This window comes from Candoia aspera, chromosome 4 (genome assembly GCF_035149785.1).
Source record: "Candoia aspera isolate rCanAsp1 chromosome 4, rCanAsp1.hap2, whole genome shotgun sequence".
NCBI lineage: Eukaryota > Metazoa > Chordata > Lepidosauria > Squamata > Boidae > Candoia > Candoia aspera.
The window spans coordinates 19,228,231-19,245,050 of record NC_086156.1 but is presented as its reverse complement, the minus strand read 5'-3'; the positions used below and the strand labels follow the sequence as shown (position 1 = coordinate 19,245,050).

The 16,820-nt window shown below is 40.0% G+C and overlaps 1 protein-coding gene across 1 annotated transcript in view; it reads right to left on the bottom strand.

Annotated features, from left to right (window-relative positions):
* The window catches only part of C4H10orf67 (chromosome 4 C10orf67 homolog), a 46,791-nt gene extending 31,113 nt beyond the window's left edge, over positions 1–15,678 (bottom strand). The window contains exons 1-7 of the mRNA XM_063302016.1: positions 15,626–15,678; positions 14,375–14,495; positions 13,765–13,908; positions 12,755–12,829; positions 11,602–11,748; positions 2,866–3,007; positions 1,670–1,728 (exon numbers count right to left, since the gene is read on the bottom strand). Of these exons, the coding sequence (XP_063158086.1) occupies positions 1,670–1,728; positions 2,866–3,007; positions 11,602–11,748; positions 12,755–12,829; positions 13,765–13,908; positions 14,375–14,495; positions 15,626–15,678 (741 nt within the window). The remainder of the gene's footprint in view (positions 1–1,669; positions 1,729–2,865; positions 3,008–11,601; positions 11,749–12,754; positions 12,830–13,764; positions 13,909–14,374; positions 14,496–15,625) is intronic.
* Positions 15,679–16,820: the final 1,142 nt, after the last annotated feature.

Sequence of the window (16,820 nt, the reverse complement as noted above, 5' to 3'; positions counted from 1 at the left end):
GCGCCGCTGCAGAGAAGGCCCACCTCCTGGACCCTGCTAGATGAAATTCCTTTGTTGATGGGGTCCGTAGCATGCCCTCTCTGCCTGACCGGGTGGGGTGGGTCGATGTTATGGGGATGAGACGGTCCCTCAGGTAGCCTGGTCCCATGCCATGCAGGGCTTTAAAAGTGATAACCGACACCTTGAATTGGATCCAGAAGCAAACTGGTACCCAATGCAGCTCACGTAACAGTGGTGTCACATGGGCTGATTTTACAGCACCGATAACAGCATGCAGCAGCATTCTGGACCAGCTGAAGCTTCCGGATACTCTTCAAGGGTAGCCCCATGTAGAGCGCATTGCAATAGTCTATATGGGATATAGACCACATATGTACCTTGAAAAATTATGTATATTAAATTTAATAGAGTGAAGGAAAACTGACTATTAGCTCCATCTATTCTCCATATCCTCGGTTCAGAAATACTGGCATGGAGTAAAACAGTACTTGTCATGGTCAGAACTTGCCCACGACCACCAGATAAAAGTGATTTATCACTTAGTTCCGACTGGAAGTACTATTTTTTTTATTGAGTCTTCCAAACTGAACCCCTTTTTGTCTGGGCATTCTCTGTGCTGCTAAAATGTATCCAGTTCTATACCACACATTTCAAATCAATGAATGTGTGGTATAGAGCTGGACAACAATCTGCTAAACACAAGCCCTGTCACTGGGACACATTTTAGTGGTATTAAGTGTTCTTTGCTTACAGAGGGACACTTTTCCAGCCCTGACATTTCCAGTCAACCACAGCTCAGGAAGAAGTTAATGTGAACAACTTCTTACCTGAGACATTAAAGAACATAAAAATCAGTTTCCTTGTCCTCCATTTCCCTTCCCCCTTCTCAAGCATCATTCTAAATCTCAGCTGCTCTTAAGTACTGATTTTAAAGATAAGGCTCAAAATATCTGTTTGATTTTTTGGTTCCTTCAGCAGCAGTAGTATCAAAATAAACTTTATGGAGGAAATCCAAAGCCTCACTCAACAGAATGACTATTAAACTCCACAAAATCCAGCAGGGATGACTTATCTCACTTTTCTACCATCAAAACATTTTCCTGCCTCTTAATTAACCCCTACTTTCAGAAATACTACCATGTCCAGAGTCTAAAGGAACAAAGAAAAGTCCTTTACATCCTTTCACTCATTACCAACTTGGAGGCTTTAAAAAATCAAATGTTTAATTTTATTTACTAACATCTCTACTCTTGCATATTTAGAAAATTCCTCTAATATGAATAAATAATAATGTTTTTTTTAATGATTCCATTCTGTTTCCAAAAAGTGAGTCATTCAACCCACCTGAAAATGCTATTAGATGGAATGATACCAGACTTGGCAAATTAGAAACTTCATATTACTTTCCATTTACATGAGTTGGTATTTCATTCTGCATTTCCATCCTGTATCTTACCCAGGTAAACTTCAGGATGCAGGATTTCCGCCCTCTTCCCCCAGAAATTCTATATTTTGAAAACAATTTTTCTGATTTATAAAGACTAGCAAGCTAGGAACAATAGAGAAGTAATGGTCAACTTTTGAATATTCTTTTAGTGAACTCCCAGACTCCTGCATCTTTTGTACAAGCTAATCCATCACTGACATAAATAAATAAAGGATACAGTACCCTTTCCATTGCCTTCATATCTGTTTCTCTTTTGTTCTGCATATGTTTAATTTCAGTCTCTGAAAAAAGCAAGGGTAGGGCGGAGATAAAGCAGACCATGAAATTACATGGCTATTTGAATAGATTCATATTGTGCACTGCAGGTCAGTCGGGTGCATGGTGGATGAAGGCAATGGGCAGACTGGTGACCTTCACAACTGCCCTTGACCTTCACAGACTTCTGCCTGCTGTTCTGCTGGCTGGTCAGAGAGAGGGAGATTAAGAAATAAGTTCAAGAGCCAAGTGTGTCTGAACACACTTTGCTTTTCATTAATACTCGTCCGTGCCGTTAGTCACAGCTAATACAAAATGCTTTAGCAGGTGGTTCTTTATTGCTCAAACCAAGTTTCTAAATATTGAGAGGGATAGTGGCAAAATCAAGGTCATGGGAGGTGATAAAACTGCAATAATGTTGGCTTCATGTTAGTTCATATTCCCATTCAACAGCAACATTGCTGTGTTTTTATTTCTGCATTTTGTTTTTGCCACATGTACGTTGTTGCTCTTTATTGTTAACATGTCTTTACATCTGGTTTTGGTATGCACTTAATTGCTGTAATGCTTAACTACTATGAGGCAGAAATAGTTTATATTTGCAAATATCTAGCTTTCCAATATTCAGTGTGCAGCAAGGATAGGTAACCTATATGCAGGCACATACTATCTTAAAAGTGCACATGTATTTTAAGATGTTACTAAAGTAGAATATTTTTAAAAGAACTGATGAAATATAGGGAAAACTAAGCTCTGAAATGTATGACCTGTCAAGGAGTACCAATAAAAATGGCATTATAATGTGTACAACTCATTACTAGACATTTTTCCTAAATTTCTTGAGTATTTAGTAGGAGTTGATAAACACTGTTGTCTTGTTAGAAGTAGAAGTAATTATTAACCTGTAAATATTAAAAATTTTGACATTCATAGGTAACATACCTTCTTTCTACCAGAATAAATACCTAGAAAATAAACATATATTCAATATAAATCAATTCCACTGAGTCTACCAAAGTTCAAGATCAACTCAAATTACAGAGCAAAACAGAAAGAAATGAACAACTGCTGGTTAGACACTATTTTGCTACTGACTGTTAGTTTTCTCAACATTTCTCTTTCTGTTTTCCTGCATACACAGTTCTCTAGTGGTTGATTTTTACCTAAGTCACTGTGTTCTTTTGCTCCCTGTTTCACAGTTTCTTGAAGCTGTGTGTTTTTTTCAAGCAGGCTAGTTATTTGTTCTCTCAAATCCCGCATCTGCTGCCAATGCAAGTCCAGCTCCATGTACCCTTCACGTTCAAGCTGAAAGATTAAGAAGCCATCTATTTCTAAAGCAAGAGGCATAAAAGAACAAAAAAATGTAAATCTGATGCTGGGATGGGGGGGGGGACGGACGGACACACAATAGTTACACAATGCTGCTATCATAAAAATTTCTGAATCCTGTCATGTAAGTTATAATATGAATGGGAGGAAAAGCTAGGAGACGAAGTAGAACTTGTTGAAGAAAAGCCGTGGTCCCACTCATACAAAGACGGAAACATGTGGGGATGTATTATTGGCAGGCATAATGCATATCATACTGTTTGTTTGCCCTCATCATTCAGGCCAATTTATTGTGGAAGCTGCATCCCAAAGGCAGCTGGGGCCTATCCAGTCCACCCACCCTTATCTCTCGGTTTAGAAGGGCCGTCTGTAACTAGGCAGGCAAGAGAAACCATGGACAGACAGCTCCAGGGGGCTGCAAAGTGCAGGGCTAAGGAGAGGGAGGGGGTGCCTGGTTGTCTTTGTGCCATTTCTCACTGACAGGGCTGCCGATGCAGTGACGAGTGCATCAGACGTCAAAATCGGTGAAATCTCCAGGCTGGGAGCCACACGGACTCCGTCAGGCAGCCTTATAGCAACATAGCTGGCTTTCTGCTTAGTGCTGAAGCCACCCAGAGCCAATTCATATTCTCAGCATTAGAGCAGCTTTGCATGCACATCACACATAGGCTGTTGGGTTTGGGTTTTTTTTGTTTTTAAATGCCATTGAAGGTTTTGGTTTAAATCTCCATGCAAACAGTGATAACCTCGTAGGAAAGTTCCAGGACAGCACACAACAAAAGACTTTAAAGTTATACTTTTAGCAAAGCAAACTCATTTACATTTTTATTATGCATGGCCTTTGTTAAAATCTGGCCGCATTCATTATGGAAAAGACTTCGTATGCATCCAAGCTTATTGGGAGAGCTCCTCTTTCTTCTTGTCTGCTTCAAAGCTATTTAGCACATTTGCATATATTGTCAAATGGCTGTTGAGATTTTACTGCTGCATATTTCTTTTAATGAGATAGCAGGGAGAAGAAAGTAAGTTGAAATACAACTTTATAATGATCCTAGAACGTAATCATGAATTCTGAAGTCCTTAAGAAAAACCAGCCCTAAACCTAACAGTACGGTTAGTAAATCACTCAATTATTTAAAGAAAATATGTGTTGTTATTAGATTTATTAGGTATTTGAAAACAATTTTTTTTTTCTGGATCATCTGAAGATCAAAAAGAAAATAAAACTAGCACCATGATAGAGGGTTTAGAAGTAAACCTAAATGCTATATAGGATATATTTATGGTGAAATAAATATTGCCTCCTTGCGTGGCACAGAGTGGTAGGCGGCAGTACTGCAACCGAAAACTCTCCCCACGACCCGAGCTCGATCCCAGCGGAAGCCGGATTCTCTCTCGGGTAGCCGGCTCAGCTCGACTCAGCCTTCCGTCCTTCCAAGGTTGGTAAAATGAGCACCCGGCTTGCTGGGGAAGGCAATGGCAAACTACCCCGCTCTATAGTCTGCCAAGAAAACGTTGCAAAGGGTCAGGCATGACTCGGTGCTTGCACAGGGGACCTTCCACCTTTCATACCCTAGATACAAATACAGTTGAGATACGTTCAGATATAAAATATCAGCCTTATATATATTATTATATGCTGACTTATTCCTTCCAGTTGGGCATCCGAGAATGATAAAGAATTCATGAGGCTCATGTTTTCACACAGCATCTTCCACGGCCATGGTGTTCTAGTGTGTCTCACACTCTGCCTTCTGCTGATGGCAAGCTTCCCAGTGTATTTGGCTTGTTTGTGTGGGTCTACCAAATCTAGGCACTCTCCAAGACCCATCCTTGTGTTCAGAGTCATATGGTCAGGCAAACACTTTTGCCATAGTCATAGATAGCTTCAGATATTTGGCTTTCTTCCATGTCCATCAAGCAGTGTCAGCTGGATGGCAAATTGTTTTGCTAATTATGTCTGGAATTCTTGTTTACATCCTGATGCAGCCAGTTTTGACCACTACTGCTTTGCTGATGGTACCACCCGTCATTTTATGCGTTGTCGTTTAAGTCGAATCTTCGCATAGACTAAGTACTGTAATGATTGGAAAGTTTGTGACTGGCCAAAGGATCCATCACAGAACAAAACATAAATCTATTACATCAAAATTTGGCATCTGGATAGCCACTTGGAACGTATACAACAGATACCATGTCATTCAAAAGGAAACCATTGCCCAAGAATTATCATGTTAGAAAGTTTCAGGAGCTATCTGAACTGAGAATGGCGGAATCAGGGCTCAGAAGCATTCAAGTACCTGACAGCAACAAAGAATTAACACTGCTTTAATCTGGTGAGAAAAAACACACATAGAATGTCAGCTTCACCATAGAGCGCAGAGCAGTCAGACATGTGACGTCAGAAATGTGCTAGCATTTCAACTGATCTTGAGCTGCCTAGCCATCATGAAAGCAAGAAATCCAGATAATTAATTATTATGTAATGGTAAGTCAGCAGTGAGCAACCAGAAGCCCCAAAGCTACCCCAAGGCACAGTTGTTAAAAACCAGCAATAGAGTTTCCCACTCTTTTCAGAAAAAAAACAGAAAGGAAGTGTAGGAATTTTATTCTATACAGAAAAGTCAATAGAAACAACATATATAACATATATAACAATAGAAACATGGGAAAACAGAAAATCCTGGCCCCATTTACATGTATGACAAGTGAGCCACTTTGCTGCCGCCGCCGCCTCTTCCTCCCCGCCCCAGTCTTTGCACCCTAATGCTTTTGTTACTATCTTTGACATGAACAACTTACCTGAACTGACAAAACAAACTTGCAACATGCACAGCAAGAGGATATCACTTTTGCTAATATTCAAAGAGTTAAGAAAAATCAAGCTTCATCTATTTTTATCAGATCTAAACAACTTGATGGAATAAGCATATTTTGAAAGAAGACTTGCTTTGCAGAATTTTGCATATACAGGTAGTCCTCACTTAACGACCCCAATTGGGACCAGCAACTCTGTCACTAAGCGATGCAGTTGTTAAGCGAAATGTCACATGACCACTCCACTTAGGGATGGCAGTTCTGGCAATCCCAATTGCTGTCACTGAGTGAATCCCATGCAGTCGTTAGGCGAGGACACACCTGGATCCAAGCCATTCTTGGAAGAAGGTAAGGGACTGCCTTCACTTCAACTCACCTATCTACCCCCCCATCTCTGGCCTTTTGGCTGCCTGCCTGCCTACCTGCTGCTGCCAGCTGCCCAGCCCTGCCTGCCTGCCACTGCTGTGCCCACAGCATTGTGCACCACTACTGTACTGGCTGGGGCCTTCTTTCCTGACGCCTGTTTTCATGCTGGTGCAACCAGGGCCTTCTCTTGCGCACTGGCCAGGGCCTCCATTTGCACCTTGGCCAGGGCCTCAGTTTGCGCCCCAGGCCAGGGCCTTCTTTCATGCACTGGCCAGGGCGTCCTTTGCAAAAGAAGTTGGGACCTTCTAGCTGGGCTCGTCTTTCATGCTGGCGCAGCCGGGGCCTTTTTTCGTGAAGAACACCCAAAAGGGAGGAGTTTGCATAGCAGCTGGAGGAGAAGATGGCAGGGAAAGAAATCAGGGAAAGGAAAAGAATTAAAAGGACCATGCCAGAACCCTACCTGGCACAGAAAGAAAGGAATCGGCAAGAAACTTCTCAAAGCCACAGCAGAAATGAGAGAACATGCTCCAACAGAAAATTACCCTTGGATTTTAAAACCAGATTTTCCTCAGTTAACTAGACCCTTATATGTCTGATTAGTTTTTCTGGTTGTTTTGAACAGTTGTGTAGTAATTTATTTTGTAAATGCAATCATTTTTATTCATTGTTGTATTTACATTGTTCGCTATTGTAGTGAATGTCCATGACAATGGGGGCTCTTTTAATGGAAATCTACACTAATAAGGACTTCAGTGATCCTTGTTAGGGATAATCCCTTGACATACCATTATTAGTGCATAGTTCCATTATAGAGTTCTCAAGTAGAGCCCACCTTTGGAGTAAATAGAACTTCTTCTGTTACCAAGAGAATTATCAAAACCCTGAAAAATCTCTAGGGCAAGGGTGGGCAACCTGTTACCCTGGGGCTGGTGGCAACCCAGGGTTCATGTCCATTCCTAAGGATGATGCCAAAACTGCAAAATGTCAGTCAAGATACCACAGTGCAAGCTCTATTCTTTTGTACTTCATATCCCACAAGTGTGTAAGGGGAGGAGCTTGTATTGTGATGCGCAGCATACTTTCAGGGCCGCAACTAGGGTCTGTCACCCGGGGCAAACATGGATCCCGCTCCCGTTTTGGCGCCCCACCAGCACTCATTTTGGAGCCCTACCAGCACGGCCCCTGGGCACATGACCTGGTTGCCCCTGCTAGTTGCAGCCCGGCATACTTTGCATTGTTTGCTTTCCTTGCCCCTCAGCAGATGCCTATAACCCCATTTGCAGCCTCCAGCACACCCCAAATTGGTTCAGGTAAATTTAGTGGCAAAATAGCACTTCTGTTCAAAATCATGAAAAAAAGACGGGGGGAAAACTCACAAGAGCCTACAAAGTCTCCAATAATGATCTGTCTCTGGATGTTCATAAACAAGGAGCGTTTAGTCAGTATTCCCTCTGATATTCTTCCACCATGTGTGGTTACAAAGCAAACTCCCAGTTTCAAAAGAACAGTGTCATGACTTAATAGGCTTAATGGTTAGCATCTTAGCTAGGGCGCCAGGAGCCACCATTAATTAAAAAAAAAAAAACATAGTCTGATTGCATAACAACAACAACAGAAAACAACTAGGAGTGAATTTTCAAGTGAACGGAAGTAAAATGCTTTAAAATTCAAGCAAGCCTATTTGAATACAGACATTTACCCCAATTGAGCTGCACTGCAGCTTTGTACCTTAATCCATGTAATAGGCTGTGATTTTTTGCACAAACATTAGCTCCACCACCTGTTATAAATAAGAATTGCTGAGAAAATAAATAGTGTCTTGTGGTAAATATACTTTCCAAATCCAAATCTGGGAGTTTACAGGCATCAGCAGGCAGATCCAGCAAAGGTCTCCAACTTACTAAAAGCAGGTAGCAAATCAGTCCCTCTGAAAGTTGAAAGCACTAATCACCTTTTGCAGTTACTGAAGTGTAGATTTCATTTTGTAATTTACCCATTACAAAATGATTTATTTGAGTTGGGTGGATCTCTCTCTCTCTGTGTTTTTAAAGCATGAGCTGTATAGCCCCCTGATGCAATTTTATTATTAAAACTATTTAATAATAATTTTATTTTTATTATTTTATAATCTATTCAATATATACCCGTGCTTTCCATCAAAACTGGCAGTCAAACAGGCTACTAATAATGAAACCCAGAAACTAATAATAATTTTAATTTAAACAATGAAATCATTATAACTCCCAATTAATCAAAATAGAGAGTCAACGCTTACCTCAACAGCCAAGCTAGCTTAACCACAAAAAGTGCCTGACAAGAGAGCTGTCCTACTTTGACTTGCCAGAGACTTTCAAAACTTCTAAACAACACCAGAAAAGCTTTCCCTGGTATTGCCTCTGCAGATCATGGGATCAAAAGAAATTAAAACTCTGGCAGTCCCACAAAGGAAAATGTGGTATTTCAAATTTAACACTTAGCAATATATCTGATATAAAATCAAAAGCTTTGCCATGAATGAGTATTAATGCCTTCAGAATCACATCCAATCCAGCTCTAGTTGTTGTTATGTAGATTTATACCACTACTGCCCCTTCCCTTAGGAACTCAATGCAGCTTTACATGGGGAGCTTCCTTCATTTTATTCCAACAACAGTCCTGTGAGGTATACTAGGCTGAGGGACAGTGAATGGCCCAAAGTCACCTGGTCAATGTCCATGTGGCTGAGGGTGGACCTGAATCTGGGTCTACCTCCTACTTCCTATTGGCTTGCTATCACTAGTGGCTCGAAGATAAAAATGTAGATTTCTGTTTGTCTAGAACACTATCTCCATTTTTTTTCTGTGCATTATAGTGCAGACCTGGTATGCATGAATTATACTCATGGAACATGACTTTCATATTCAACGCTCCTTTTCAGAATCAGCATATTGATGGCCTCTTAGCACCAATCCATTCAAGTGTGTCTGATTCTTGGAGACTGCCTGGACAAGTCCCTGCAGTTTTCTTGGCAAGGTTTTTCAGAAGTGGCTTGCAATTGCCTCCTTTCCAGGTCTGAGAGTGTGTGACTGGCCCAAGGTCACCCAGCTGGCTTTGTGCCTAAGGCCGGACTAGTTTCTAGCCTAATGTCTTAATCACTACACCAAACTGGTTCTCCAAGATGACTATAAACTTCCATATCTTATGCCATAACAATAAACTAGAATGGAAACTATTTTAATTGTGGCTGCTGGTGGTATTTAAAGTATGGAGAAAAATGACTTGGATGGGGCTGTAGGAACCTCTCTCTGTCACACACACAAACAGACTTGTGGGTTGCAGGTTGGCCAGTAAGGCACATTGTACTTCCCTGGTTTAAATTCCTAACAAAGTTTGAAGTTGGCTTTAAAAAATACTTTCTGGACTTTATTTAAAGGTTTCTGGTTCAAAGGTATTAGCAAACTGGGACTCTTTAAAAGTTAAATCCTGCTTGGCCTTTCCCAGACATGTGGGAAGAGAAGGGAGAGGGGAGCACTCTCTGATGTCATATCTTGTTCAGATTTGCCTATCTATTGCTAAATCACACTTGCACATTATGTTCAAATCCCAAAGTACACATGCACTACATGGATAAAGCTAGAGTAGGGATCCTAAAACCTTTGCATATGATGGTCATATTTGTAATGTTGAGGGCCCGTTTGGGCCATTGGTCTGCCATGTTGAATGTAGCAAGTTACAAAACATGCATCTACAGGAATGCAAAATGCTGGAGTTGTTCCCCACCACCACTTTTAGCCTCCAACTTTTCTTCAGCCTTTAGAAAGTGAATCGAAACCATTGTACCTTTCACTCTCACAACCTTCACGCACCATGCCAGATTGATTTCACCCCAACGTTTTTCTCTCTCAGAAAAATAAAAAGCTATAAATAAATTGTAATGGATGAATTTAAATTGGATTGCAAAATCAAAATAGATTTTGCACAAAAAATGCATGAGCAGGAACAAGAGGCTTCTGTACCTTCATGTAATATTTTCCCTCTTTCTGAGGAGTAAAGAACTGCATATGAGTGTGTTATCATGATTAATTCCACAAGAGGGGGCTGTTGTACAGGTTTATTATTCAAGGAACTGCAAGATTAAGCAGTTCACTTGATTTCACTTAATTAAAATAAGCAAACATACATTCATAAACACAAACACGAAAACAAAGAATTATAATGTTAGAAAGGGTCATTCAAGCCACTAAGCCCAATTCTTTAACCAATGCTCTGTTGCCGTGTTTGGGGCCAGCAATGGTGGGGAGCTTTTACAATGGCTTTGTTGCGCTTGATGCAAGGATGAACTTTGGCTGCTGACTGTGGTTTGCTTAAAGTGGTTATTAATGTTTTATATTTTTGCACATTGGGTTTTAACTTATTTTTAATGGATTGTTATTTTAACTGCTGTGAGCCACCCAAAGTCACATAGGTGAGATGGGAGGCCACACAAATTGAATAAACTAACCGACTAACTAATGCAACTGCATTGGCTTCCAGAATGCAGTTTAAAGCATCCCTAATAGGATAACGTCTAGCCCCTCCTTGAATATGTTCAGTGAGGTCACCGTCTTCTAAACTATTGGTTCCATTGTCAAATTGTTCTTGCTTTTATGCCTTTATATAATTTCAGGCTGTTATTCTGCATCTCATACTGTAGTATGGTAGAGGACAGGCCATGCCCTCTTTTTCCTGATAATTTTTCCACCAAGTTCCTTCAATATTTGTCATCAGACTTAATTACTGGACCCCGATCTTCTTTCTTATGTGGTTCCAGTGATTTTCTGTTTCCTGGAAACTTTGGTTCCAGGTAACAGCAAACGACTATGGACTTTTTTTTTTGCAACTATATCATGCTGCTGTCCAATACATTGCCAAACAATGTATTCCCCATCTTATTGCTTCCTTTTCCTTAAATGACAAAGTGTATATTGATTTCTATTTCATCTGTTATTATCTACTCAATTTTCTAACCTTTCAAGATTGTTTTAATGTTATCTGTCCTTTAAGGTGTTTGCTATTTCAGCCAAATTAGCACAACCTCTATTTCCTCTATGCTCCCAATTATTTATTAAAAACGACACACACAGCTTTATTTCATTCTGTTCCACCAAAATTGCTAAGCTAATAGTTATCAGAAGATACACAAAAAATATGATCCATGCCAAACCAAGCTGAGCTCAGTCTAATGATCCAGTGTGGGAGAGAGACAGGGTATTACCTCACCCAATGAAAGTGGAAAATAAGATTTTACCTTTAAGGATATTTTATTTTATGACAGGTTTATCTTAAATGGATTGCGCTAGGCTTGCAAGCTTCAAAAGCAGATCCTTCAACTGGCCTAACCTCTCTAATGGCTCTGCAAAACAACATACCTTTTCAGCTCTCAGTTCTTTTTCTTCTTCCAACAGCTGTGTTAAATATTCAATTTGAGCTGCTTGCCCATCAATCCTTCTCCTTAGTTTTTCTACAGTTGCAGTGGCTGATTCTGCTCTACATTGTTCATCAACTTGTAAATATTTCTGTCAAAATAAAAGGAGGAATAATAAGAGATCCCATTGCAGTTGTTCAGTCAGAACAGTGTTTCTCAGCCTTGGCAACTTCAAGCTGTGTGGACTTCAACTCCCAGAATTCTCCAGCCAGCACAGCTTGAAGTTGCCAAGGCTGAGAAACACTGAGTCAGAGAATACAACAAAATGGACAGCTTCAGGATGCATATGTCTATGAGTGTGTTTTACCAGTCTCTTTTCATCTGATCTAAAGAAAAAGAATACGAGCTTTTGCACTTATTTTAATTATGAGGTAGCCAAGGAGGGTGGGGAAATGTTTTATATTTCATGATACAGCAGTCTGTGTCCTCCCTGACTCCCACACTTCAATTAATCCCCAAGGGAAAACATCATGAAGAAATTATTTCCATGGGTCTTTTCCGTTTAGGAAGCAGTGGCAATCACTGCAGAACAGAAAAATATTCATTCATTCTTTCAATGAATTTATACGGCTGCCCATCTCATTGAACATGACTCTGGGTGGCGTACAACCAACAATTAAAAGAATGTCACAGCTGTTAAAATGAACTTTAAAATATAAATAAAAGCAAGATTGAGGGAGAAGAACATCCATGTAAATGTAAATACAATATGACCATCACACGGGCTCCCCATGGGATCCCCAAGGCTGCTGGAAAAGGCATGTTTTCAGGGCCTTCCAAAAGGCTAATAGGGATGGGGCTAACCTTACCGCAATGGGGATGATGTTCCAGAGGGCAGGAGCCACAGCAGAAAAGGCACGCTGTCTGCGTCCCATCAGATGGAACTCTTTAGCAGACAGGACGCGCAGCATATCCCTCCTGCTGGACCTGATGGGATGGGCTGATGTGATCGGGAAGAGGCGGTCCCACAAATAGCCTGGCCCCAAGCCATGTAGGGCTTTAAAGGTCAAAACCAATCCAAAGCCTGTGCAAAGGGCATGTACTGCTACTATATTATGTGCCCCAAGTAGAAACAATAGCAAGAATCAAAAACTCACTGAGTAGTTCATTCGAAGAACAGCAAGTGCATCACTTAATTGTTGTTGGTAGCTACATCGTGTTTTGATTTCTTTCTGCAATGAAAAAGAAAGGATTAATATTTTTATGAATTATTGAATTAATAAAGATAACAAGCTGAAAGAGTGGGTTACTACTCAAACAATTAAATAATTTTCATCGCAGAAAAAAGTGCTTATCAAAACTCTTTTTTAAAAAAATCGAAGTACGGAGCTGTAGCGTGATCCATAAATCAGTTTGTCTGGAGCTGTCCACTGCTGCTTTTTGGCAAACCCCAAGAGTGGACGTGATGGGAACTGTAATCCATAAAATCTGGGGGGTGGGGCTCCTGATTAAAGAAGACATCACTGAATTTAGTGGGACTGACTCCAGTGATGCTGAGACTTATAGTTGCAACACAACTGCTGGCTACCTGTCTTGGACAGACTGGCTTATGGGATCCTATACAGAATGATCAATGAAGGAAAACCATGAGATATAAACATTCTCTTTCCGCATACATATGAGGAAGTTCTACAACAGGGAAAAAAAAAAACGGGCTAAATCTGTTTCTCTTTTCTGCTATGTAGCAAGGTAGTGGTGAAGTTTGGGCCTGGCAGAACAACTGAAGAAGGAAGAATTCATACTCTGTGGAGAGACAAGGAACTAGTTCTGAAAACACAAAGAGGACCTAGCCAGTTATCTGCAGCACCAATACCTCTTAGGGTCAGCCTGCTGCCCTCGTTTTAGGATTGACTTATGACAATAAACCTCATGGCTTTAAATACTCATCCTAACTTTTCACTGCATTTTTTCTTCTTCCCCATTTTCTGGTTTGGGGGTGGTGGTGGGAAAATCTGCCTGCAGAAAAGTTCTGAAGGACTTGAATGCTTGCACTCACTTCTATATTAAGTTGACTGGTTGTTCCTAATTACCCAGCTATTATTTTGTATGCGATTTATAGACAATCACGCACTGGTGCAAAAGGAAGATGAAGAAGATTAACTTGTACCTGCTTATAAAGTTCCTCAACGTCTTTCAGTCTGTCACTTATCTCTAGCCAGAGTTTGGTTGCATATTCCTGTATTTTTTCCTCATACTGCATTTTCAGGATATTTTTATACAATGCAAAGTCATCACAGAGTGAGTCTGTAAACTAAAAATGCAAAAAAAAAAAAAAAAGATAAATGTTATATGAATTCATTCATAATTTCTTTTGGAGCTGTTTTGGTTACCAAAGGTGGATACTGACCATGATAGATTTATTTACTTTGGTTTCACTTTCTGCCCCAGTGTTTTGTCAGGCAGTTAAAAATAAAGAATGAATAATAGGAAAGCTGATCAGAAATGCAAATGTAAATATTAGTAGAGCAAAGATTCTGGCAGATATTGAACTACAGTGATAACAATACAGATATATGAATTGCATAGAGATTTTATATGAGAACTGGCCATTTTGTAAACCAAGGCAATCAATTCCCGGTCTGCAACAATTCAATTCAATGCAATTTAGGTGCTCTCCAAGCCAGACTGACTCTGGGAGGCTCACAATAAAACAAGGCAAGGTAGAAAGCACAATAAAGATAAAAAGAGAATAACTGAGAGACGGTGAACAAGCTTACCTGTAGTAAAGTTCTTGTCATTGCTGTAAACTGTTTCAGATCTCCTATCTCACTAATATCGGTTTGGGTGGCATGATCAGAGATTCCAAAACCTATTTTTAGGTCCTCTGAAATGCAAGGCCTGCAGAATTTTATTTTTTAAAAAGTAGTTACTTTAAACAGCAGAGATGCTTTGTCTAATAGATATTAAATCTAAATTAGCAAATTAATTTTCAAAAGTGATCCATTTCTGTTTTAGTTATATATCTTCAGTGTTACAAACTTAACTGGAATTAAATTAATTCCTATTTATTTCCCAATGTACATATTTATTATTCCTTGGTTTTCAGCTTGAATACAGTGCTGTTGGCTGATTGATAATCTTGTACTTTGTTTTTATTGTTCTACAATATAATACTGTTAATTCTTCCATTGGGAGATGGCATAGCTAAGCATAAGGAAAAGGTAAAGGTTCCCTTAAGACAATCACAACTTCTTTTATTCTTGGCAGCAATAGAGAAGTGGCTTGCCATTGCCTGTTCCTAATACATTCCAGGTTTAATCCAAGGCATTTTTTAAAACAGCAGGTAATATGGAAAACCTACACTTGAAACCCTAGATCGCTGCATCCAGTACAATTTTCCCATCTAACCTATTATTGTCTAACTGTCTGACCAGGTAATTTACATACTGCTCTACTCCAATACAAACCCATTTTAAAGAAATAGAGAGAAGTGATGTTAATAAATAATTCAACAAAGAACAGTGAACAAAGAACCACAACAAAGAACAGTGATGCAGGATGAGCCCCAAAACTTAAATTCAGTTCCTTTCATCCAGGGTCAGCCCACAACTCTCTCCCAACCGTGTAACATCCATTTACTCAAGACACCCATCTCAGAATATTCATGCACTTCAGGATGAACTCTTTCCTCCATGGAAACAAGGCACATTGAAAGCCTATAAACAGAGTCCCCTCCTTGATTTCACACATCAAGCAACTCTAGCCCATCTTAGTGCCTTCTAAACCCCGCCCCCTTTCCATCTTAGTCTCTTTCTGGTTGTGTTCACACAACATGTTTGCCTAAGCTTAACTTTACTATGGTTTATTCATTTCAGTTTTCTGGGTTCCCATACTCAGTGGCTCCAAACCTAGGAACTAGGCTTGCCCAACATACTAGGCTAAAATGTGGTTGACTAATTCATGGTTCAGTGGGTCTTGTGAACATAGATTCTGTGTACATAGCTAACCAGGCCACTTACAGATGTCACTGTGTCATCTTCAGCACCCCACTAGTTTCCGTGCTGTTGTCATGCCTGTCCATTGCCTGGTTCTTGCATAAGCAGGTCATACACCTAAGCCAGTGCATCATGAATATTCTAGTCATGGAATATTCATTCAGCTAACCAGGAATCAGGATTCAAAGCAAGACCAAGCATGCAAAACACACTAGAGATCCCAACTCTCACAAATAGTTGAAAAGGAAACTTTTTACCTTCATTTCTGCCAAGCCAAGGTAGATAGAGCTGGTTCAGATTTGAAAGATTTCTTCCTTTAAAAGCTGCAGGTCTGTGAGTCACCTCATGAGGCAGCAGTCAGCTATTTCACTGAAGCTGTTTCATAGCATGTAAGAATTTTAACTACAGCGCAGCATTTGATGTGGCTTCCATATTGTAGCCAGGAAGAAAGAAAGCTTGTCATGGCTACATTGTACTTTAAGACTTCTATGTACAATAAACATGTGTTTACTTATGCTGATGCTTAGATAAGTATTTAGAATTTTTGGAGCTGGGCTTGGATATAAGCCCATATCAAATAAAAATTCTAAATACTTATCTAAGCATCAGCATAAGTAAACACATGTTTATTGTACATAGAAGTCTTAAAGTACAATGTAGCCATGACAAGCTTTCTTTCTTCCTGGCTACAATATGGAAGCCACATCAAATGCTGCGCTGTAGTTAAAATTCTTACATGCTATGAAACAGCTTCAGTGAAATAGCTGACTGCTGCCTCATGAGGTGACTCACAGACCTGCAGCTTTTAAAGGAAGAAATCTTTCAAATCTGAACCAGCTCTATCTACCTTGGCTTGGCAGAAATGAAGGTAAAAAGTTTCCTTTTCAACTATTTGTGAGAGTTGGGATCTCTAGTGTGTTTTGCATGCTTGGTCTTGCTTTGAATCCTGATTCCTGGTTAGCTGAATGATTAATCTTTCTTGGTTTCCAACTCTTGTCTCTTTCCATGCGATGGTTTACGGCTCAGCTGTAATAAGGTAATTTCCTCCCTAGTATAGATGTGTGTGTGTGTGACTACAGCATGCAGAGCATACACCTTACTTCTTACACTTATATTCCACTCTTCAATGCTATATATGTTACAGTTACTAGATCTGGCTGCAAATATCCAGATGACCACAAGGTGGCAGCAAAGTCTTTTTGCAGCCCAGATCTGATAGTCCTAGTAT